The sequence below is a fragment of the Ictidomys tridecemlineatus genome, chromosome 5 (assembly GCF_052094955.1).
Source record: "Ictidomys tridecemlineatus isolate mIctTri1 chromosome 5, mIctTri1.hap1, whole genome shotgun sequence".
In the NCBI taxonomy this organism is placed as follows: Eukaryota; Metazoa; Chordata; class Mammalia; order Rodentia; family Sciuridae; genus Ictidomys; species Ictidomys tridecemlineatus.
Window position 1 is genome coordinate 111,715,469 of NC_135481.1, and position 22,302 is coordinate 111,737,770.

A 22,302-nucleotide genomic window follows, 5' to 3' on the forward strand; every position below is an offset into this window, starting at 1 on the left:
TACTGCCCAGAAACCCGATCCACCGTTTAACCAAACTTACTCCATCTCAAAATCTCTTTCCTAAGTCATTCCTAATAAAACCTCAAGGAACAGACTTGGGGAAACACAGATGGGAATCGCAGTAGAAGCAGAAAATGTCTTTTCCACCCACGCAGACGTCGGCCCAGGCACTTAACGGCTGTGAGTGGCTCCCATCACCAAAGTTCCCTGCTACAAGTGCCCTGAAACCACCTCCCGCGCCCCACTGCTCCTTCTCGGGGTCCCGGTGCCCGGGTCGCAGTACCTGCAGCGTGGCAGTCTGCGTCTGCAGCGTGGTGGTGCGCTCCTGCAGGAAGGCGCTCTGCTTCTGCAGCGTCAGGATCTGGTTGCTGAAGGCCACGTTCTGCGTCTCCAAGTGCTGCAGCTGTTCCCTGAGCAACTGCTTCTCTGCCTGCAGAGCTGCGTTCTGGGGACAGGACACAGGACGCCAATCAAACCCTGGTGGGGTGAACGCCAACCAGCTTTGGGGGCCCAGGTTGCAAGGACCCCTCAAGAATATGTTTCCCTCTTTGAAAAGGACAATCAACAGGATTTTTTAAAAACAGACCACACTCCATGGGTCACTGCATGGGGCCTAAGCTGAGCGGAGGCCAGGGCACCTGGGGTTAAAGCCACCGTGGCCTTTTGCTCTGTCATGCTTTCCCCTGTATTCCACGGACACCCTGGAAGTGCTTTCCCGTGAGCTGCTCGCGTCCCATTACCCCCAGTCCCTCACAGGACGGGGAGTGGCAGCGCTCGGCTGCAGGGGCGCAATGGGGTCTAAGGCAGACCACACCAGCTGCCACGAGGGGGCTCAGGCCGGGCCGTGGGGGCCGCAGGCTCCTGCTGCCCCTTGTTAGGGCGGGACTTGGGAAGAGTCTCTCATCTTCAGTCTTGGCTTTCACATCTGTCAAATAATGAAAATGTCCCTTCACAAGGTCACTGGTGGGAATCAAAAAAAAAAAAACAACAAAAAAAAAAAAACCAGAGGGACAGACACGCACTGGCCAACTTGTTCTGCAGAGGGCCAGCGGCGAATGCCCAGAGCCTGTCGACCACACCATCGCCATCTCACCCCCTGAACCTGCCATCGCAGTGGAGACAGCTCAGACACCCTGTGCCAAAGGTGTGGCTGTGTTCCAGTAAAACTTTATTGACAGACATGGTGGGGGTCTTGGCACGCAGCGCTGGGACCCAGCCCCGTAGGACACCACCACGCTGCTGGTGAGCAGGCTACAGGACGTCCCGTGACAGGGGCAGGTGGCAATGAGAGACTATGTGGGTCCTTACGGCTAGAAACCCACAATGAGTGGCTGCCCATCAGACCTGCAGACACCGTGAGAAACACCCGGCTGGACCCAGGGAACCTAACAGACCGACGTCATCAGCGTCACTGTTAAAAGGACATCCCTCTCTCTGTGTAGCTGTGGCCAGGGCAGCTCACTCACATTCCGCTCCAGCTCAATGGCTCGGTCCTTCACGCGGAGCAGCTCCATCGTGGCCTCCTGCTGGCTGGGTCCCCAGGCCTCCTCCTGGTGACCGGCAACGGCCTTGCCCACAGGGTGCCTGAGCGAGTTCTGTGCCTGCGGGCCGTGCTCCTGGGTCTGCCTGAGCTGCTCACACTCCTCCTTAACCTGTGGGAGTGGTGGCAGGAAAGCAGATGGAGGCAGGAAGCAGCCTCACCCCGAAGTCTCAGAGGCACCCACTCACCCCCAGCACAGGACAGAACTGACTTGCCCTCCTTCTGCTTCTGTGGGTCCCGCGTGTCTCCCCCTCCTGTCCAGAAAGGACAGGATGGCAGGGGCCTGGAGCCCGTGCTGGCCTCAGTCCCCACCTCAGCCTGTGATCATCATTACCAGAGGCTGCGGGACGGGCACCAGGGGTCTCACATGGTGCAAACCCCCAGCACTAGAACTGCTGTGCTCCAGGTTCAACTCCACGGCCAAGAAACGTGCCCTGTGTCACAACAGGGGGACGTGTGCACATGTATGGAGCACGTGCGTATGCAGAGAGTTCCTCTGCCCATGCGTGTGGAAGGTGTGTGCAACGTGAGGGGAGAGCACGTGTGTGCGCGCGCATGGAGCAGGCAAGTCATGCCCTCACAAGCCCATCCCACCTCAGGGTGTCTGGGAGACTCTACAGGCCTCTGCTCCATGCCCAGGGTTCAGTGTCACATGGGGTCTCATGGCACGTCCATTGTCCCAGATGAACAGGGGGTTGCTCATGCCTCTGGCTGACCCTCCCCCCCACCGTGTGAGTCTGACAGTTCACCCGCACCTGCCCCAGGACACGGGCATCCGGGAGGCCCTTTGCTATCCAAGCGAGGGGCCGGGGAGCCAAGGCAGAGCCCCCAGGCGGCGGCCCTCACCCTCTGCAGCTCGCTCTGCAGCTGGAGGTTCAGGCCCGCTCTCTCTTCCACTTGGGCTTCCAAGAACGCGATCTTCTCTTCCTTCACAGCCAGGGCTGTCTTCAATGCCGATTCGCTTCTGCCCTCCAAAATCTTGTATTTTCTGAAAAATACAGACACAATACAATGACCTGCCTCTTCACCCCCACGCCATTCTCCTCACTCCCATGTGAGCTGTTCCTGCTCAGCTGTCCTGTGCCACCAGACCAGGTGGCCCAGGAGCGCCTGGGAGCCAAACCCACCATCCAGAGCCCTACAGACATCTACCCCAGGCAGACACCTGTGAGCCCTCACATGTGGCACAGCCACACTTCACGGACTGGTCACTGTCTTGGGGAGGTGTCAGCATGAATATTTTACAGAGAAACTGAGTCTCCAAAAGGTCAAGCCAGGGGCTGGGGTTGGGGCTCAGTGGCAGAGCACTTGCCTCGCACACATGAGGCACCGAGTTCTATCCTCAGCACCATGTTGAAAAACAAATAATAAACAAGCAAAAATAAAGGTATTAAAAAATAGGTCAAGCAACTTGCCCGAGGCTCCATGGGGAGTGTACAGCCCTCCCACCACACTGGCACCCAGCAGCTCGTGGGTCTTGTAGGCTACAAGTCCAGGAAAAGTCCAAGGTGCTGGATTTCCTTGAGAACTGCCATCACTTAAGAAAGCGCAGCCGGGAGAGCTGCGACCGTCAGGCTAGGAACAGGGCGCCTTGGGCTGGGGGTGGCTCGCTGACAGGGCACTCGCCCAGCATGCAGCAGGCCTGGGTTTGACCCCCAAAACGGCAAGTGAGCACAGCAATCCCCTTCCCCCGAAAGCCTCCAGGGACCAGAAAGACCTGGACGGTGAGGACATGGCTCAGTCATGCGGTGACGATCATGAACAATAAATGAAGGGCTCGGGCCAAGGGCAGGGAGCCCGCGGCCTCCACAGTGAAGGGAAGTGGACTGTGCGGGGACAGCGTCCTCACGTGTCACCGTGGCCGTCATCGTCCTGCAGCAGCAGCTCCTTGCTGAGGCCGACCTTCTCCAGCTCCTGGCTCAGTTTGTCCAGCTCACTGGTCAGCTGCTGGCTCTTCAGCTTCTCCAGCACCAGGTCCTGCGAAGGCAGGAGACACGAGGGTGGGACGTGGGCCCAGCAGGAACACAGCGGTGGTGGGGCATGGCCTGCCCCATGCTGTTGGAGATGGGGGCCGTGGGTGGTGCGCACAGCCTACAGCTCTCCCGGAGCATTCTGACAGCCTGACAGTCCTCCGTTTTGAGTGTGGACACTGCTCTGTCCACGGAACCCCACGTCCTTCTCTTCCTGGGCACACAGCACCCTGCAGCCGCCCGTGGCTGTGTGGCCCAGCTGACAGAAGCCAGGTGCCTGAGCCATTGAGCTGAAGACATTTGGGAACATGCACACTGACCCCAAGGTGAGGGAGACAAACCTGGGTGTTGGGCCCCTCAGAAGCTGAAGGTGTCACCAGAGCAGCCGTTCACCGTCATGAGCGGAACGAACAGACGCTCAGGTGGCCCAGCTGAACGACACCAGGGAGCGGCAGGACACGTATTTCTGAAGAATTTCACATACATCAAGACACAGGTATGCACCTCTAGGAACACAGCCCAGGAAAACAGTCTGGCACGCTCAGGAAGGCCGTGAGTCCCTCAGGGGTGGGGTCAGGGTGCCGTGCAGCAGGCACGCGGGGCTCAATCCAGCACCAAGAAACCACAGCTGTGGGAATCACTGGGAGTAACCTAAGTGCCCCCAAAATGATCACTGTAAACCTACGGGACTAAGTGGCTTCTCCTGTTGAGAAAGCATGCCTGTGAGGAGCATCTGAGAGGACAGACGTGGCGTAACTGATAACGATGGAAACGGAGCTCAACTATGTGCGCAGCCTGGAGAGTGAGCACAGAGGGTCCCCGACACGATGACTCAAGACTTTGGCCTTCACAATCAAACTATGGATTGTGGTCTCTTCCCAGCTAGCACTGTGTGCTCCGGTCCTCTCTTGACAGGGTCTAGGGACAACCAGCTTCAGCTCCCCGTCATGCAGTCGGGAGGGGACACCAGAGACACTGCCGCGTGCTGTGCTGCGAGGCAGGTGTCTGGGGGTTGGGTCTGTTAAGTCATTTCCACTCAGGATGTCTGCCCCCTGTGAGCGGCTGTCGGGACGTGGCCCACGGTACGCCAGGAGCCTCGGCACAACACAAGGGGAGCAGACGGGCCACACCCGGGGGGTCGCCCCTGTGGAGTGAGATCACGGCTCGTGATTTCCCCGGGCTGCTCAGACCCTTAGGTGTCATCTGTCTGGAATCAGAGAAAAGCCTCGAGGAGGACCTAGCTCCCCTCCCGCCTGGAGCCGCGCAGCCCACGACCCCTGGCGCCTGCTCACCTCTCTCAGGGTGGTCAGCGTCCTCGTGTGCATGGTGACCTGCTTGGTGAGGTCCCTGTTGTCCTTCTCCAGCTCCTTCAGCTTGCTGGCGGCGTCCCTGCAGCGGGCCAGCTCCCTGTCCAGCGCGCGGCTCTCCTTCTCGGCCGCCGACAGCTTGGCGGTGCTGTCGTCCAGGACGGCGTCCTTGAGCTCCACCTGCTGCCAGAGGCGCTTGGCCTCCTTCTCCAGCAGCTTCTTGTCCTTCTCCAGCTGGGCCACCTCCTGCTCCAGGGCCTTCCTGTCCCCCTCGGATCTCTCCAGCTGCCTGTTGGTGAGCCTCAGGGCTTCCAGGTCTCGCCGCAGGGCCTGGTGCTCGGCCTCCAGCTCGGCCAGCTCCCGCTCCAGGGCCTGCGCCTTGTGGCCGCTGCTCTCCAAGCTCTGCTGCAGCCGCAGGTTCTCGGCACTCATGCCCTGGTAGCTGAGCTCCAGGCGCTCTGACTTCTTGCCCAAGGCCTTCAGCTGCTCCACGTTCCTGCGCAGCTCCTCCTTCTCCCGCTCCAGCTGCTGGTTCTCCTCCTCCATTTGCGCCATCTTGGCGCTGGTGAAGCGCATGGTCTCCACCATCTTGCGCAGCTCCAGGTTCTCCTCGTCCAGCTGCTTGTTGTCCCGCTCCAGGCCCTCGAGCCGCACGGACACGTTCTGCAGGGTGTCCAGGGACTTCCTCAGCGTCCGGTTCTCCAGCTCCAGGCCCCGGCTCTGGTGCTCCAGGGCCTCTGCCTTCTCGGTGGCCGTCTTCAGGGAGGCCGCCTTCCTGGCCAGCTGCTCGTTCTCCTCCTCCAGCCGGCGCAGCTCCTTCTCCAGGGCCTCTGCCCGCTGCCCTTTCTCCTTGGCCTGCTCCAGGTCCCTGTGCAGCTGCTGCTTCTCCACCTCCAGCTGGCCGAGCTGGCTGCTGGCCTCCGCCACGGCCTGGTGCAGGGCTCTGTTCTCCTTCTCGACCTCCTTCCCACGGGCCTCGCTGCTGACCTGCGACCTCTCCCGCAGTGACCATACCGTTCGGTGGAGGTGGTCCTTCTCCTGCTCCAGATCCTTGATCTGCGGGAGAAACGACGGCATGAGCCAGGCTGCTGCGTGAACTACCCCAGGAAGTAGGTTCAACCAGGGGCCTGCGAAGCCAAAGCCTTGGGCCATCCCACTGGTGAAGGCCACCTTCCCTCCACTTCTGACCTCCATGAGATGCTGAAACTGAAACACCCGACAGCCCAGCCTCCCCTGCAGCCCAGGAGCCAAGTGGCCACTGCGCTGTCCACACAGGGCCCTAGGGAGGCTTCCTTTGCCTCTCTGCCCTCCCCCTTCCTACTGCAAGGACCCTGGGGACCCTCTGCTGCCACAGAAAACAGACTCAGTGCTGATGGCATCATGGAACCACTGCAGTCGCCCTGGACGGTATACCCTGGACTTCCAGTGTATGCCAAGGTCCTCCGCCATGACATGAACATTGAAGCTGGGCCATCCTTTCTCCTGGGGAGCTGCCCAGCCTCCTCCCAGGACACGCTGGGAGCACCAGCCTCTCCTCCCCAGCTTCTCTGCAGACCCTCCCCTGGGAGGCTGAACCCACCCCACCCCCACTTCCAGATGAGACTCCTGGTTCACACTGCTGCTGAGCCGTGTTACTAACAGCTCTTGGATCTGGGAGCACTGTACACGCCGCAGTCCTCGGTGCCCTACTGCAGTCAGGACACCAGGAGAGAGGGACAGCGCAGTGCCTACCTGCCGGGCCTTGTCAGCCTTCAGGGCCTCCATGTCGCTCTGCAGCTGCTCCTTCTCTCGGATCAGCTCCTCGCTGAGGGTCTCCAAGTCTTGGTTGCTCTGCTTCTCTCTCTCCAGCTGGGTTTGTAACTTTTCAATCTGCAGGGCCAAAAGACCCACCTTTACTCAGTTCTCCCCCCACCCCCACAGGAAGTGAAGCCGGGGTGCTCTATCCATGAGCCACATCCCCAGCCCTTTTTATTTTAGTGGGTCTCACCAAGTTACTTAAGGCCTCACTAAGTTGCGATCCTCCTGAGTCACTGGGATTACAGGCGTGCACCACGGCACCCTGCTAAGTTGTTTTAAAACACAACAAAAACCTCATGGCCCTGAGTACTTACACAAGCTTCTTTCTCAGGAAAAAATAAAAAAACCTACCTATCTATCTATCCATCTGTGTCACAGATATCATGCCCTAGGCCAGTCGGTAGTCCCCTCAGAGACTCTGCCAAGATGTAGCTGCCAGGAGCCACGCAGACAGGGCTGCGCCAGGCCAGGGAACTGACCCAGGGCAGGAGGCCAGGAACCAAGAGGAGGGTGGAAGGGATCATGCTGGGTGAAGCACCCACCACCCCTTCCGGTTTGTACAAAGGAGGGGCCACAGCAGACAGGAGAGGTGAGTGCTACCTTGGGACCTGCAGGGTGGTGACCTTCACCGTCACAGGGCTAATAGGACCGCAGGGCAGGAGGCCACCTTCCCGTGCGTCAGTTCTTTTCCCCCTGGCCAACCTGCATGGCCACTCACAGACCTGTTTCCTGCAGCAGGCCCACCTGAATCTAAGAAGCCACACGTCTAGCCACCTTTCCGAGGCTACTCCGCACCAAGACTTGGCACGATATGGGGATGGCTTCTCTCTCCCACAAGGGCAGGGCGAGGCACTCGCAGCTAAAATGCTATGCAACGCAGGTGCCTTGAAGAACAGGAGGGAACCTGCAGCCAGGGGTCCCAGGAGGGTCCCTTTCATGGCAGGATGGGTCTGTGCCAAGTCCCGAGAGGTGAAGAACCAGCACGGGCAGGACCCCTGGACCTGGCTCACTGTCTGCAGCCCCTGTTCCTCCCAGTGCCCCTGCAACCTAGACAAATGACACTGCAAGACTTCGGCACAGGCCAGGACATGGCCAGACCTCAGAGATGCTGGCCCCGAGAGGGGACCACCAGCAAGAAGAGCACTTTTGGCTAAAACCTGGCTCTGGGCACCCATGGCTCATCTAGGCCTCCCACAGTGCAAGTTACATGTTCCCCCACGACAAGGCCGGTCTCCATCCGCTGCCCCAGCGAGCTCACCTTCTTGCTAAGTTGGTGGTTCTCCTTCTCCAGCTCCCCGCACTTGAGGCTGCTCTCCTCCAGCACCAGGGACGCGTCCCGCAGCCCCTGGATGGTGCTCTGCAGGCTCTGGGTCTCCTTCTCCAGTTTCAGGATGCGGCTGGAGGCACACTCGTTCAGCTCGGACACCAATGACTTCCTGGAGGCTGAGGCACAAGGTTGGTCAGAGCCCTGTGCCAAGCACCCACCTCCCGCTCCTCCACCCCACCCACGAGGCACCTAGGTGTCCCTCAGCTGGCGCAGCTGAGTCTGCCTGGAGCTACCAGGGCCCTGGGAGAAAGCACCTGGCAGCAGAGGGGCCAACGCACAAGCTCAAGGCTGTAAAACTTGGGCTCAGGGTGCAGCTGGGGGCAGAGCACCCGCCCAGGACACAAATGCCCTGGGTTGAACCCCCAGGACCACAGAAAACAGGACTCCAACTTACAGAAATCGCTTGTTTAACCAGCCTGAGGACGGGGTGTGCGGGCACCTCAGCAGGGAGGGCACCAGGTGAGCGGGTCGGTCTGTCCAGGATAGTGGAAAACTGTGCCCTACAGATGCCCAGCACCAACCAGCCCAGTGAGAGCCTTATCTCAGAGATCTCTTTTTGTGATTTCATGCTCATCATATTGAAGAAAAGTGAAATGATTTATGCAAATTGCTTTAAAAATTCTGAGATTATCTGTTGACCCTTCCTCTGAGCATCTCAGATGCAAGCTGTAGGAAGGGGCCCAGTTCCAAGAGTCAGGAATGGGTGTCCTCAGCCCACTCCTGCTGTGAGCAGTGCAGGACTTCAGGTAAATCAGAGGCTTTATGGGAGGAAAACAGCGGGCATGAGGGCCCCAGAGGGAGGGGGCGAGGCTGCTCCACGCCTGTCTGCCCCCCATCGCCTAGAGCCCCAGTATGCTCTGGCTCACGCGGCCATCTCCACCCAAGCCCCTGCTCCCCCCCACCCATCACCCCAGAGGATGTGGGCAGCAAAGGGGGGGCTTTCACAGCTGAACCCTAGTCTACAAAATGATGTGCGTGTTCGGGTCCTCTGGGCAACCGTAAGGACTGACAGGTGTCTGTTTCCCTCGGTGCACTTCCATCCTCTCCAAGGCTAAAGGACAGATCCTACAGGCCAGACCATCCTTAAGACCTGAACCAGCAACAGGCTGCAGTGGGGGAGGTGGTAGGGCACATCTCACTCCTGGTGCCCCCCCCACAGGCACGGTGCCTGGAGGGCTACAAAAGAAACTAACCTAATCTAAAATACCTAAGTTAAAACTCCACTAATTCCAAACTTATGATTCCAATGGTACCTCTAGCATTGTGGGGGGAAAATGTGATGAAGTACATCACTTTACCATTTTAGCCTTTTTATTTATTTAAAAAAATGTTTTTTAATGCACCAGGGATTGAACTCAGGGGCACTAAACCACTGAGCCACATCCCCAGCCCTTTTTAATATTTTATTCAGAGACAGGGTCTCACTGAGTTGCTTGGGGCCTCGCTGAGTTTCTGAGACTGGCTTTGAACTCATGATCCTCCTGCCTCTGCCTCCCAAGCCACTGGAATCACAGGTATATTCCACAGCACCTGGCTCCGATTTAGGCCTCCTTAAGTGAACAGTGGCGTGGCACTGGGACAATTCACATGTTGCTGCCACTTGGTTCTCATCTTTCCAAACCAAAACTCAGAGCACAGAGGATAGTGTTTAGGGTTCTACAAACAACAAGCAGTGCACCATTAAGACAAGCAGTGGCTCTCTACCAAGTCCCCGCTCTTCACGCCTAGAAACCAGGGCAGTTGGGCACTAAGACGGCTGCCCCCTACTGAGTGCCCCGGCCAGACCAGGGGTGGAGCCTCATCTTCTCATCTCATTTATAACTGCAGGGCCCTGTGGGCAGGTTTATTGTCCCATGGCCCACAGAAGCCAGGTACTTGCCCCAGATCATCAGCTAACAAATGGAGGAGCCAGGACGTTAAGCCAGGTCCTTCTCACTCGGAAGCCACTATTCCATATACCCAAAAGTATGTTCAGGGGTGGTGCAGGCCTGTAATCCCAGCAGCTTGGGAGGTTGAGGCGGGAGGATGGTGAGTTCAAAGCCAGCCTCAGCAAAAGTGAAGCACTAAGCAACTCAGTGACTCCCTGTCTCTAAATAAAATACAAAATAGGGCTGGGAAAGCGGCTCACAGGCTGAGTGCCCCAAGTTCAATCCTGGGTAGCAGGAAAAGGAAAAAAAAAAAAAAAAAGCTTAAATATTTGAAGCCAGGCACAGTGACACATGCCTACAGTCCCGCTGGTGGGAGGATCACTTGAGCCCCAGGAGCTCAGGGCCACCTAGGCAACACAGCAAGATCTGGTCCCCTCATCCCTCTCTGTACTAGGGACTGAACCCAGGGGCACTTTACCACTGAGCTACACCCCAGCCCCTTTTTAATTTTTTGAGACAGGGTCTTGCTAAGTTCCTGAGATCTCAATAAGTTGCTAAGTCCGGCCTTGAACTTGTGATCCTCCTGTCTCAGCCTCTCAAGCTGCTGGGATTAGAGGAATCTACTAATGTACGTCACCAACAAGACCTGATGTCTTTTAAAAAAATAAATGTTTCAGAAATAACAATAAAAGGTATCTTCAGGTTTTGCTTACATTATGCAGTAATTCAGGCCAACATTGTCACTGAGAATAAATCACGGTCATTAATCTTGAAGGATTCACAAACTCCTGACTAATCTATTTATTGGTAAAGGCCCTCCACCCCACCAGCCACCCTAGTTTCAGAGTGTTAAGAGAAATGAATCAAATACTACGAATGTATGATGTTGTCAAAATGAACCCAAGGACTAAGAGGAGGGAGGAGGCGGGAGGGAAATAAACCCAGAGATCATCCTAGGCAGCTTGCACCACCTCTCGGCTCCATCAGGGGGCAGAAATTCCTCCAGGTGCATTTGGACTTCAGAGGTAGGGCATCTCCCAGAGCTCAATGCTCACGGCAACAGTTTAACCAGCTGATTTCAAGTTTGGAACTGACGGGGGCTCTCAAAGAAGCGAAGAAATATTCAGCTGCTTTCAATACCCTTGACAGTATTCTTAGGAATGTTTTTCAGAATTTTTAAAAGCTACTACCCAAAGAAGCCAAAAGCCCTACCGTGAAGGGCTAAGTAAATATTAACTTATAATGTCAGGTGCACAGGAATGGTGAACGTGTGCTATTTTTGAACACAGGAACTGACTTATTGTTTGCCGGGTGCTGAAGCTTCCTGCTCTAGTGCTGACTGAGGCCCCCACCCTTCCCACACCACCACGGCCATCGTCTCCAGGGGGCCAGCAGAGGGCAGCATTTCAAGCCAGGAGAGAGGAAGAGGCCAGGCAGACCAGCAGAGAACCCGGGTCTCAGGAGCAGCAGCCACTTAGCATCCCCACTGGGGAGACAGAGAACAGACTGCATCCATCTTGCCCAATTATGCAAATCAATAGAGGAAATAATGCCCAGGGTACATTTATAGTGAGGATTAGCAACCACCGGGACACTTCTGCCATCCAGGGCTTTCAGCCATCCGCAGACAGGCCTAAGATGTCCTCAGGGTATCAGCGTGCTGTAATCTGGAAGCTCCCGAGTGTCCATATGGGAAACCGAGAAACCTGGCAACACTTAATTTGTCTTTCACATCCTGACATCAAGACAGCCAGACCCCTCATGTTTTCCCCGGGGAGAACCGTAATGAAACAGTTCCAAATGGCACTTGAAGGAAATCATATTTACTTGGGGTGAATGGATGGGCTGCCTCGACTGACTGAGAGCCAAAGGCCGGCTCCCAGGCCACAGCGCTACCTACCATCCGACAGTTCTGCGTTCTTGGACAGCTGCTCCAGCTCCCAGCCCAAGTGGGCCGACTCATTCATGCTCTGCTTCTGGGCAATCTCGAGGACCATGTTCTCTTCTAGCAGCTCCTCAATCCGCTTCTTATCTGTGTCCCGGTCCTAGGGCAGGAAGAGGGAAGGAATGAGGACAGGCTTGCCAGAGCACACTGTCTGCCACCATCCTCTGGACGTGAGGGGTGGGGGTTGGCATGCACCTGCTCTCCACAACAGACAGAGCTGCCTACAAATGCTGCCCCGTACTGATGACAGCCACCAACCAGTATCTCGACCTGCTACCCAGGTTTTGAAGAGAGCCTGAAGGTTTCTAACTGAATGCTCTCTGAACAGAGGGAGTACTACACAGGGCTGTTAGGGACAGGTCGGTGGCTCTGGAGCAGGTCGGAGGCCTTGAGAGCTGTTAAGTGTCCACTCAAGCCCACTGAGCATAGCAAGCTATCTTCCATGGTCCTGAGTTCCTGGGGCAGTGGTAGCAAGGAACCCAGTGGTGAAAACATCAGCAAAGGGCACAGTGCTCGCCCCCACCGCCCCCGCTAGTCTGCGCATAGCAACCACACAGCTCGCAATACCAGTTCCAGGTCGTGGAGTTTGGACTTCAGCTGCAAGTTCTCTTTCTCCAGTTCGTGGACTTTATCGCTACGGGCCCGGGCAGCGGTCAGCTGCTCCTCCAGCATGGCCTTGGTTTCAATTAGAATGATGTTGTCTTCCCGCAGCTCCTGGTGACCAAAAGCACACAGGCGCACCCTCAGAGACAGGCACAGGCTGTGGCCACAGGACTCCCAGCAGAGCTCCCTGGGCCCCAGCTGGACCCCATCATCCAACTCAGAGACCAGCCTGCAACAGGAAGCCTGGCTCTCTGTGCATCACCCTCACCTTTCCCATGAGGCGAGGACAAATGGACCTTACCTACTTTAAAAAGAAAAGAAAAAAAATCAAGGCGTTAAGAAAGAAAATACTTAAATTTGGAAAGGTAACACTTCCTCAAGGTCCTGGGCGTGGCCCAAAGGCCTTGACAGTGACAACCTAACTCTGCTGACAGACCTGGGACCTCTCCGGAGGCTGGTGCTCAAGAGTCTACGGGGAGAGGGGTCCCGGGTCTGGGTTCTTCTCAATTCAACATTCTTCCTGGGATCAGGGTCCTGAAGAATGGCCTCTCAGAGGAGCTTCCATTCAACACGCAGTTGCTATTTGAGTATTTTGCACACGTTCCCCTGGCAAAACAGAAGTGGCTGGCGGTTTCCTGGAGCCAGGGGGTCTTAAAGAGAGTTCAGCGGCAGCACAGTAAACCAAGCAAGTGTGAGCCCTGCCGACACGCACAGCCCAGGGTCTCCACTGCCACCGCCACGGGAAAGCCGAACTGGCCATCGTCTCTGCCGCGCCCTGTCACAGCCTCCTTGGTTCCTCTGTCCCCTGGGCCCTTCCCAGCAACACTCAATAATGGAAGGGGGTGGGGGTTGCTGCATTTCTGTGGGGGTCCCACACAGGGACTCGTCGGGTCTCCCCGCTGGGCAGGGCCTCCCCAGGCTCGTCCTGCCCACACGTTACAACAGGGGACTAGCTGCTGCTCCTCCAACACAGGCTCACTTTCCTTTGTGGGCCAGAATCCAAGATTCCTGGTGAGGGGAGCCACCCACTTCTCGGCCAGCGACACGGTTCTGATCAAAGCCTGGCAGCTGGGGAGAGCTTGTTGGTTAAGACTCTGGACTCACCTGAGTGACCCGTCCCTGCCCGCCCCCCAGAGGCCACTGTCCTGCCCCACACTCCTCACAGCAGCCCTGGGAGGGAGGGAGGGAGGGACAGTCCCTCCCTATACACAAAAGACAACTCTGGTTAGCTAATCAAGGAACAAGCCCAAAGTCACTGACCTAAGCTGAGGTCTGCCCTTGGCCCAGAGGGCTGCAGACCCTGGGGTTCCTCCACGTCCAAGGACTCCACCTCAAGGGGCTCAGGAGGTGAGAGAGGCCCGGATGTCATAAGGACACGAGCCAGAGCACATGAGAGGTTCCAGGGGGCTGCCGCCCACCGGGCTCTCACCCGTGTTCCAGCACCGTCTCCTGCCAGCACGCCCCAGCGCCAGCTCTCAGGCCCCCAGTGGCCACAGAACAGCCTGCCCCGCCATGACAGCCAGCCGCAGGCAGCTTTCAGGATGTGGCCGGAGCTGCCCCTTGGAGTGCACTTGGGAATGCACTCCGGCCGGCCTGCTGAGCCAGGAGTGCCTGGCACTCAGTTCCAGGACTTTCTCTCAACCACTGTGGCCAGCCTGTCCTCCTCCCCAGACTGGGAACTCTTGGAGCAAGACTGAAACTCTACTCTGCGGAGCCTCTCGTAAGTGTGCAAAACACCTGTCGGCCAAGCCACCAGTGAGGGGAACTTTGAAGGATCCGGTGATGAGGGGGAGTTTAAAGGACCCAGACACCTCTAACAGCCAGGGATGGACAAAGGGGACCTTGTGGAAAGGTAGCCAAGAGAACAAATCCCCCCCACATGCCTCGACTTCCTCCTGTACCTGGCAATGGAGAGGCCCACCCGCCTCAGAAGAGCAGATCTGGAAGACACTGCACCAAGCTCCCTAAGCCAGGGGCTCCCCAGGGGCTGCTGTGCAGGGGCAAGGCCAACCCTACTCGACCCCAAGGCCAGCACACCCCGCTATGGCTCTGACCACAACTAAACCAGGAGGCTACTTAGAGGCCTGACCCTGCCCAGCCAGCAGCTGAGGGGCCACATTTATGAAATCACAGGCCCGAGGGCCTATACCCAAGGGCCTTCTAAGCTGCCATGGAGACCTGGAGCAGCACTCAGGCTCAGGACTCTGTGGGGCACCTCTCCCCAGCTGCCATGTCAGTCACTCCACAACCCTGTAGGTCAACCCAGCATGGCCCACGGAGCAGCCACCAGGGCTTCCAAGGGCTGGGGTGCAGCTCAGTGGGACAGACCTGCCTGGGGTGCACGAGGCCCTGGGTTCCACCCCAGCACCACAGAGAAAAAGGAGTTTTCCAGGGGGGTCCCAAGCTGGAGCACAGTGTCTCCTTGCCATCGCAGTGTCTTAGCGAGTTCCCTGCTACAACAGGCCTCGGTCCCACATGAACAGTGTGAGGCTGGCCCTTGCTGGAGTACAGCGGCAGCCCAGTGTCCCCTAGAGGGTGCCTCTGGCACATGGCTCTCTACACCCCCTTTCCTTGCCCTCTGTCCCCCTCTTCTCATGAAGGCGCAGGCTCATGCTCATTCCCTGGCAGGCGGTCAAGGCCCTGAAGGCAGTCAGTCACATTCCGATTCCCGGTGGACCTTAGCAACTGCGATGCTGGGCAAGTTATTAATTAAGCTTCTTTTTTCTGATCTAAAAAAGGAGAGGAACCAGTCGTGGCTGCTAAACCTTGCAGGGCCCAAGTGCAACACTGTAGCAGGGCTTCCCATGGCTCCTGGCTCCACCAGCAAGATCACTACTGCTCATCTGGAAGCCTTACTGTGCGCTTGCTGGGGTCAGATGTTGGGTCTTCAAAGGACCAGAGAGTAGATACTTCCAGCACTGCAAGAAGTCAGTCTATCACAACTACTCTGCCCTGCAGGGGCACCTGAGAGCAGCCAGACACAATAAACAGGTGTGGCTGTTCCAATAAAACTTTATTTGTGCCAGGCACTGTGACATACAGCTGTAATCCCAGGGGCTCCGGAGGCTGAGGCAGGAGGATCGTGAGTTCAAGGCCTGCCTCAGCAAAAGCGAGGCGCTAAGCAACTCAAGTGAGACCCTGTCTCTAAATAAAATACAAAATAGGGCTGGGGATGTGGCTCAGTGGTCAAGTGCCCCTGAGTTCAATCCCTGGTACAAAGAAAAAAAAAATATTTGTAAAATCAGATGGTAGAATGGACTTGTCCTATGGACTGTAGTTTAGTGACCCCTGAATAGACAACATGCTGGGCCCAGAGGAATCACTGTCAGTAAGGCACAGACCCCATCTTCTCTGAGTTCACAGTCTGGCTGGGAGTCAGACAAGAAAATATATCAGGACAACACCAAGTGACAAGCACCACCCAGGCTAAGAAGGGGCTCTCCCAAGGAAAAGTGAAGAGGTGGTGGGTCACGGCCTGCAGAGCTCGCCCACCTGATCAGCCCCCTCTATGACTCCCAAGCCCTATGGGGCTGGATGAGTGAGCAGAGAGGGTGGGCAGGCCTAGGAGGCTCTGTGCAAAGCCCCCGCTCCCGCAGGGCCCGTCTGGCCAGAGCTGCAGGCGAGTGCTGGGTGAGGGGCGTGTGGACGGTCTCAGGCTGCCTCTTCCCTAAGAGTCGCCTGATGAGCCGCTGTTAAGCCACTCTGGCAGCAGGACTGAGGGATGTAGCTGGCCATTCTGGATTTGCTGGGAGGTGGGAACATGGGCTCAGAGGATGGGGAATGCCAGGGCCTGGGTGGGAAGGGGCAACAAGGGAGCTGCAACCATTCTGGACAGTAGCTGCGTGCCAGACAGAAGATGGGAGGGTGGCAGCTAAAGGTAGGAACCGGGCATGCCGTGGGTCCTGGAGTCCAGGGGGGAGGGGGGCAGCCTACAGACTGGAGGCAGGGGACTCAAATCAGCCAAGATTTCCTAGGCAATTTCTCCCTCTGAAGGGGACAGAGACGTCCATGAGGGCTGTGGGAACCTCATGGTGAGGGTGGGCCGGTTGCCTGCAACAGGGCAGGCCCGGAGGAAGTGGGCAGGGCTGGCCCCATCTCCCAGGCCCAGATGGGCAGGGCGGACCACACCCACAGCAGATCTTGCCAGCCCATCCCCATCCTAAGCAGGGCCACTGATGCCTTAGGGGTGTGGCTTTGGCTGGGGGATCACAAACCCAGCTCCTGCCTGCTGGGCCTTGTCAATGACCGCCCACTCCTCCAGCTGCCTCCTCACTGCCAGCACCTATCCAGGGGCCTTACCTTCTCTTGGAGGCTCCCTGAAGAGAGGGTGGGCTGGGAAAAGCCAACCTGCCCCTATGCCCGGATGCCCGGGCAGGAGCGCCCCACTGGCCCAGACCACACTCGCTCCTTTTATGGATAGGGCAAGACCTGCCCGGCACCCAGCAAGTGGCTGTTTGCAGCCAGGACTGTGCCCAGGTGTGGGTCCCTGCCTCTTAGGCTGTTTATTTTGAAATGAGGACTTCCTGGAAAGCTGTCCATCCACACAGGAGCTGGGCACGACCACGTCCACACTGCCTGGACACACTGCAGCACCTCAGCCTGTCCATGGCTTTCAGTGGAAATTTTCAGCCAATCACAAAATACGGGAAAGAGAACTTTCCAGGCAAAGTCTCTCTCCTCTGCCCTCTTCCCATATGGCCCTATGAGGCGACCCCCTGCCAGAGGCCCTGAGCAGATTACCGTTTAAAAGGGAGGCCGAGGGCCCCCCAGTACACGTCCCACACTTCCTCCGTCTGCAGGGAGCCCTCCGCTGCTCCTCTGTGTCGCAGTTTCAACCCTTATGTAAACTACACCTGCACCCACAAGAAAGCTGCCAGGATCTAAAAACAAGCCATGCAGCTCTGTGTTCCACGTTGCTCTAACCAAAATCAACCCTGCCCAGAGCTGAGACCTGTGTCCCCTCCCTGCAGCACAAATGTGTTCTCCCTTTGGGGATCTACAGTGCTGAGTTTCTCAGGGTCAGGATACATATGGGCCACCTGTCACCCCAATGAACCCAGAAATGTCACACATGTGGAAAGCCACACGAGACACACGATCAGGCTCCTGGGCCTGGCCGGGCCCTACTCTCAAGGAGACAAGACCTCTCGCTTCTCCCCAGACTGAAAAACTCTGTGAGTATGTGTGTATGTGTGTGCACGTGCGCGCACACACACTACTGGAGATTGAACCCAGGACCTCATGCATGCTAGGCAACCAGTCTACTACTGAGCCATAACCCCAGTCCTTTTTTTATTCTGAAACAGTCTTGCTAGGCATGCATTTTGAAAAGGCTGATCTTTACACACATCTTTAGAAATCTAGAGCCAAATCTTAGAGAAGGTTTAAACTGATGGATGTTTTTAACTTTTCCATTTAAACTGAGGTAAGTTAATAGCTTATTCAAAATGGTAGATGTCCACTGATAACTAAAAGAATATAAAAGAAAAAAGGGGGGCTGGGGTGGTGGCTCAGTGGTAGCGCGCTTGCCTAGCATGTGTGAGGCACTGGGCTCAATCCTCAGCACCACATATAAATAAATAAAATAAAAAGTCTCTTGACAACTAAAAAAATATTTTAAAAAAATAGATAAATGTCCTTTCTGCCCTTTTAACTTGGATCATACCCCAACCACCAATGTTTTATCATAAAAAACATAAAATCTACTAAAGGGTCTAAATAACTGTATCATGCACACCTCTACACACACCACCTAGACTCTACAACTAGCCTGCTTGGTCTCGTCCTCCGTCCCTGGCTCCACCCACTTTCTCTTATTTTCTGGGTGAGCACACCTTGTACCTGGGCCTCTAATCTACAGTTATAACACCTGCAGGTCAGCCGCAGTTCAGACACATTTCTACACAGTGCTGTTCTACTCACTGAGACATTATTCTTAAGGAGTCTCAGGGTGAATTAGAATGTGCACCATTGTACTCTGAAGAAGATCTGGATTTTTAAATTAAGTTGGATACATTTGAAACACAAACAGACCCATTAGAGTCACTGTGCATGTACACAGCGCTGGCCCCTTGACTCACAGCCTTCTGAGCTCTAGAGGGACGGGCTGGCCCAGGCCATTGCTGCTGGGCAGAGACAGTCCTCTCCATCTCCATGGGCCCAGACAGCACCTAGATCTCGTGGCAAAGCAACTTGTCTCGGGGTCTCTGAGTTCCAGTCCAGCACACACCTGAGCGCTCAGGGCTCCAGGGAGCCTGTGCTCCTGTGCTAGGCCTCTGCAGGTGTCTGAGAAGCCAGGGCTCCACAGCAGGACAGCAGCCACCAGCTCTGCAAAGTGAAGCCCAATGGAACCCTTCCACAAGCATGGCCGTGGGTACACATGGTCTGAGGCAGCTCCTGAGGCAGCTCCCGTGCTCCCTGGCCTCGTGCCAAGACGCTTGGTAAGGATGGCACACCACATAATCTGCGTAGCTACAACCCGCTCCAGCCTCGTCTCCCAGCACGTTCCCAGCACCCCAGCACCCCAGGACTGGGTGACTGACCTCACGGCTGCCTTCTTCCTGCACAGTGCTCCGTTTCTCCCTCATGGCTGTCCCCAGTTGATTGCCCCAGTTCAGGACCACTTCCGCCATCGCCTCCCCAGGAAAGCCTTCGGAGCCCCCAGGGGCGGGAGGTGGCCTCCTCTGCCTGGCACTGACACCGTCCTAGCTGCAGGCTTCCTCGCGGAGGCAGGAAGCCCGTCTTCTCCAGAACTGTCTCCAGTCTACCCGGTCAACGTCCCTGTAGGGAGGAGGCCAAGTCCCCCCAATAGGGAGGATTCAAGCCTGGGAGGGACCACGGAGTGTGTGTTCTAAGCTGTCTGAGCAGAGGCTGAAGACAGTCTGCAAATCTGCCTAAAGTGCTCAAGGAGGAGCCACCAGTGCTGCTGTCTGTCCTCACTGCCACCGAAGTCAGGAGGCCATAGGCACCCGAGAAGAGGACTCTCTCCAGGGCCCTGGACTCCGTCAGCTGGGAATGTCTGGGTGTCCGTAAACCCACGCATGTCGCCCCCTCCCTGGGAGCAAAGATCTCATGGACACTATCTTCTCTGGTGAGTGATAAAACGGATATAAAACTTAAAAGCACTGCTGAACTCACAGGAAATTTTCATCATGAGAATTACTAATCAATATGAAAAAACTACTATTACTACACCGAAGCAGGAAATTTGAGAAAATGGAAAAAAGGGTCCCTACGTAAATGCCCCCAGAAGCCTAGAGGCTCCAGCTGAAGGGGCACAGCTCACCTCCAGACGCTCTGTGCCCAGGACAGGCAGGGCAGGCTGAGGGGAGCAAGGAGGCTTGGCCAAGCCAGGAATGAATGTGGAGACCGGCCCCTAGGACCCACCACATCCAAGGGACAGAATATGGTCATGACCCTGTCTGGGGGCTGCACACAGTCCCTGACACACAGGAGCTGCCGAGGCAGGGTTTGGAAGCCGGGGCATGACGCTGCCGACCCCCCCAGGCACATGCCTAGGCCCTAGGACCGTCTGTGCCAGGATTCATGCCTCAGAATCAGCAGAGCCAGTGTTTCCAGACAAAGCCAGGCCGTGGCCTGTCCTTCACCCCTTGCTCAGGCCTAGTTTGCCTTATACAGCATCCAGGAGGACCTGTCAGCAGGGCCACTGAGAGTCACCCTGTCACCCTCATTCCCCAGGGGACACACTGAGGAACAAACTACACTCAGCCTTCTCCAGTCCACCTCCATCAGCCCAGGGCCCAGGGTCAGCTGCAGCACCAACCAAGCCTTCAGCACAGCGGGAGTCCCACAGCAGGGGAGGGACGCTCCCAGGCCTGTGCCCAGCCACCGCAGAAAGCCCCGGCCAACAATGTGCCCACACCCTGGCCTCTCCTGGCTCATCTCTCCTCAGTGGCACAAGCTCACGCAGGTAACCAGCACCACCTTTGAGGCCCTGGGACGAGCGGAAGACAAAACTCCCGTGTCTCAGAAAAGGTCCCCGAAGCCACTGCCAACATGGGGCCTCAGGGTGAGAGGTCGAAGCATCAGGGACCCTCCTGGGTCTGGGTCCCAGTTCAGCCTTAACCTCTTCACCTGTCTCTACCCACAACCTCAACGGGATTTAAAACAAGACCTTGAGCCAGGCACATGGCAAACACCTATAGCTCCAGAACTTGGGAGGCTGAGAGGGGAGGACCTCTGGCCCAGCAGTCCCGGCTAGCCTGCCAATACCACAGACAAAATCAAAAACGTAAACTCACATCAAGTCAGGATAAGAAGCCCTGGCACAGCTGCCGCACTGAGGGTGCACCATGAGTTAGGGCTCAGGGACCCCCCACTTCCTTGACCTCAGTGGCACCACTACTCCTGTTCATAGGTGAGGAAACCAAGTCTCAGAAAGTCACCCAGAGACAGCCAAGTCTCGGCAGTGGGGAACACACAAACAGAAGGTCATTGTTGTGGCCTGAAATGGGAGAAGGGAAACCCCTAAAGGGACCAGCGTCCTTGTCAACTATGTCCCTTCCTACACCCTTGACAGTCAGGAAAGGCACAAGGAGGCCCTTAGGAGGACAGGCTGAGGTGCAGGGCAGCGTCCACCATGGCAGTCTCTGGCTCCCACCCCCCAGTCCTCCCAGGACAGCCAGTCTGAAGGTGCTTCCGCAGGCCTGTCCAGGGGCAGCACCCACCTCCATGCGAGCCTTGTAGAAGTCCACGTCATGCAGCTTCTCCTTGCAGCGGACCAGCTCCATCTCCAGCCTCTCCACGCGGTTTGCCTTCTCCCTCAGCGAGTCCAGCTCGTCCCGGTAAGCACGGGCAGACCGCGCATCAGCCGCCAGCTGGACATTCTGCAAGGAGCACAAGGGCAGGGAGCCAGCTCAGGGTCACCCCCGGACAGGGAAGGGCCAAGTCCCTAAAACGTGGCATGTCCAGAACCCTCCAGGTCCCATGGCAGGGTACCCCACCCCCGTCCACCCAGGACACACGGCCCAGGCCTTCCGCTCACCTCCTGCTTGACCTTCTGCAGCTCCAGCACCAGCTGATCCACCTCATGCCTGGTGTCCACAAGCTGCTCTGTCTTCTCCTCACTGAAGGGGCAGGAGAGGGAGGAGTGTGGGGAAGGGTCTTCCATGGCAGGCCCTGGGAACAGGCTACCACTTCCCAAGACCACGGCAAGAAAACGAGGTGACCCGGACTTCTGGGTGTGGGAAGGGGATCCATCTGCCTATGGGGTCTGCAAAAACGTCCCTGGGTAAAACGGATCTTCTCTTCCAAAGTTTGTAAAGCTTGCCCTCAAATTATATCCATCCCACAGGATTCCCTGTGAGCATGCAGGACAGGAAAGGAGACCCCAGCCACAGCTGTAGGAGTCCACGAGTGGGCTGTGTGGGGACAGGATGGGAAGGTAGCTCCCTAGACGACGGGTAAATGACACTCATCAGGTGCAGGAAACGGGGAGAACAGGCTTTCCAGATGCAGTTGGGGCCACCATGCGAGGCTCCCCATTGTCACTCCCTCCAAGGAAACACACCTACATGATCATCCTGATCCCAACTAGGCCTGGGGACAGCAGTCTACTTCTGACAATCAGCAACCCTTGGGTGGACAGGAGCCACCAGACCAGGAAGAAGTCCCCCTCCATATGGGGCTCACAGAGGGCAGATGCTGGGTCCCAGAGTCAGAGAGCAAACCAGAGTGGCCCCCACCAGCCCCAGGGTCACACAGAGCTCTCCGACTCACAGCTCCTGCCTGACACGACGCAGTCGGGCCTTGGTGTCGGCCAGCTCCACAGCCAGGTGCTGTTTGTCCTCACTGGAGAGGCTGCTGGTGGGGCTGGGCGTGGAGTCGGCGCTGGAGGACTTGGCGGGGCTGGGCGGGTGCTGCGCCTGGAGGTAGTCCCGCTCCTGCGTCAGGTCCACGATCAGCTGCAAGGGGAGAGGACAGACG

At 57.0% G+C, this 22,302-nt stretch overlaps 1 protein-coding gene across 1 annotated transcript in view; it reads right to left on the reverse strand.

Annotated features, from left to right (window-relative positions):
* Ccdc88c (coiled-coil and HOOK domain protein 88C) overlaps positions 1 to 22,302 on the reverse strand; it is a 114,229-nt gene that overhangs the window by 29,794 nt on the left and 62,133 nt on the right. Inside the window, exons 8-19 of the mRNA XM_078050720.1 lie at positions 22,096 to 22,280; positions 21,362 to 21,443; positions 21,045 to 21,203; positions 12,322 to 12,468; positions 11,710 to 11,854; positions 7,873 to 8,057; positions 6,549 to 6,686; positions 4,803 to 5,873; positions 3,390 to 3,517; positions 2,387 to 2,528; positions 1,467 to 1,652; positions 284 to 445 (exon numbers count right to left, since the gene is read on the reverse strand). Of these exons, the coding sequence (XP_077906846.1) occupies positions 284 to 445; positions 1,467 to 1,652; positions 2,387 to 2,528; positions 3,390 to 3,517; positions 4,803 to 5,873; positions 6,549 to 6,686; positions 7,873 to 8,057; positions 11,710 to 11,854; positions 12,322 to 12,468; positions 21,045 to 21,203; positions 21,362 to 21,443; positions 22,096 to 22,280 (2,730 nt within the window). The remainder of the gene's footprint in view (positions 1 to 283; positions 446 to 1,466; positions 1,653 to 2,386; positions 2,529 to 3,389; positions 3,518 to 4,802; positions 5,874 to 6,548; positions 6,687 to 7,872; positions 8,058 to 11,709; positions 11,855 to 12,321; positions 12,469 to 21,044; positions 21,204 to 21,361; positions 21,444 to 22,095; positions 22,281 to 22,302) is intronic.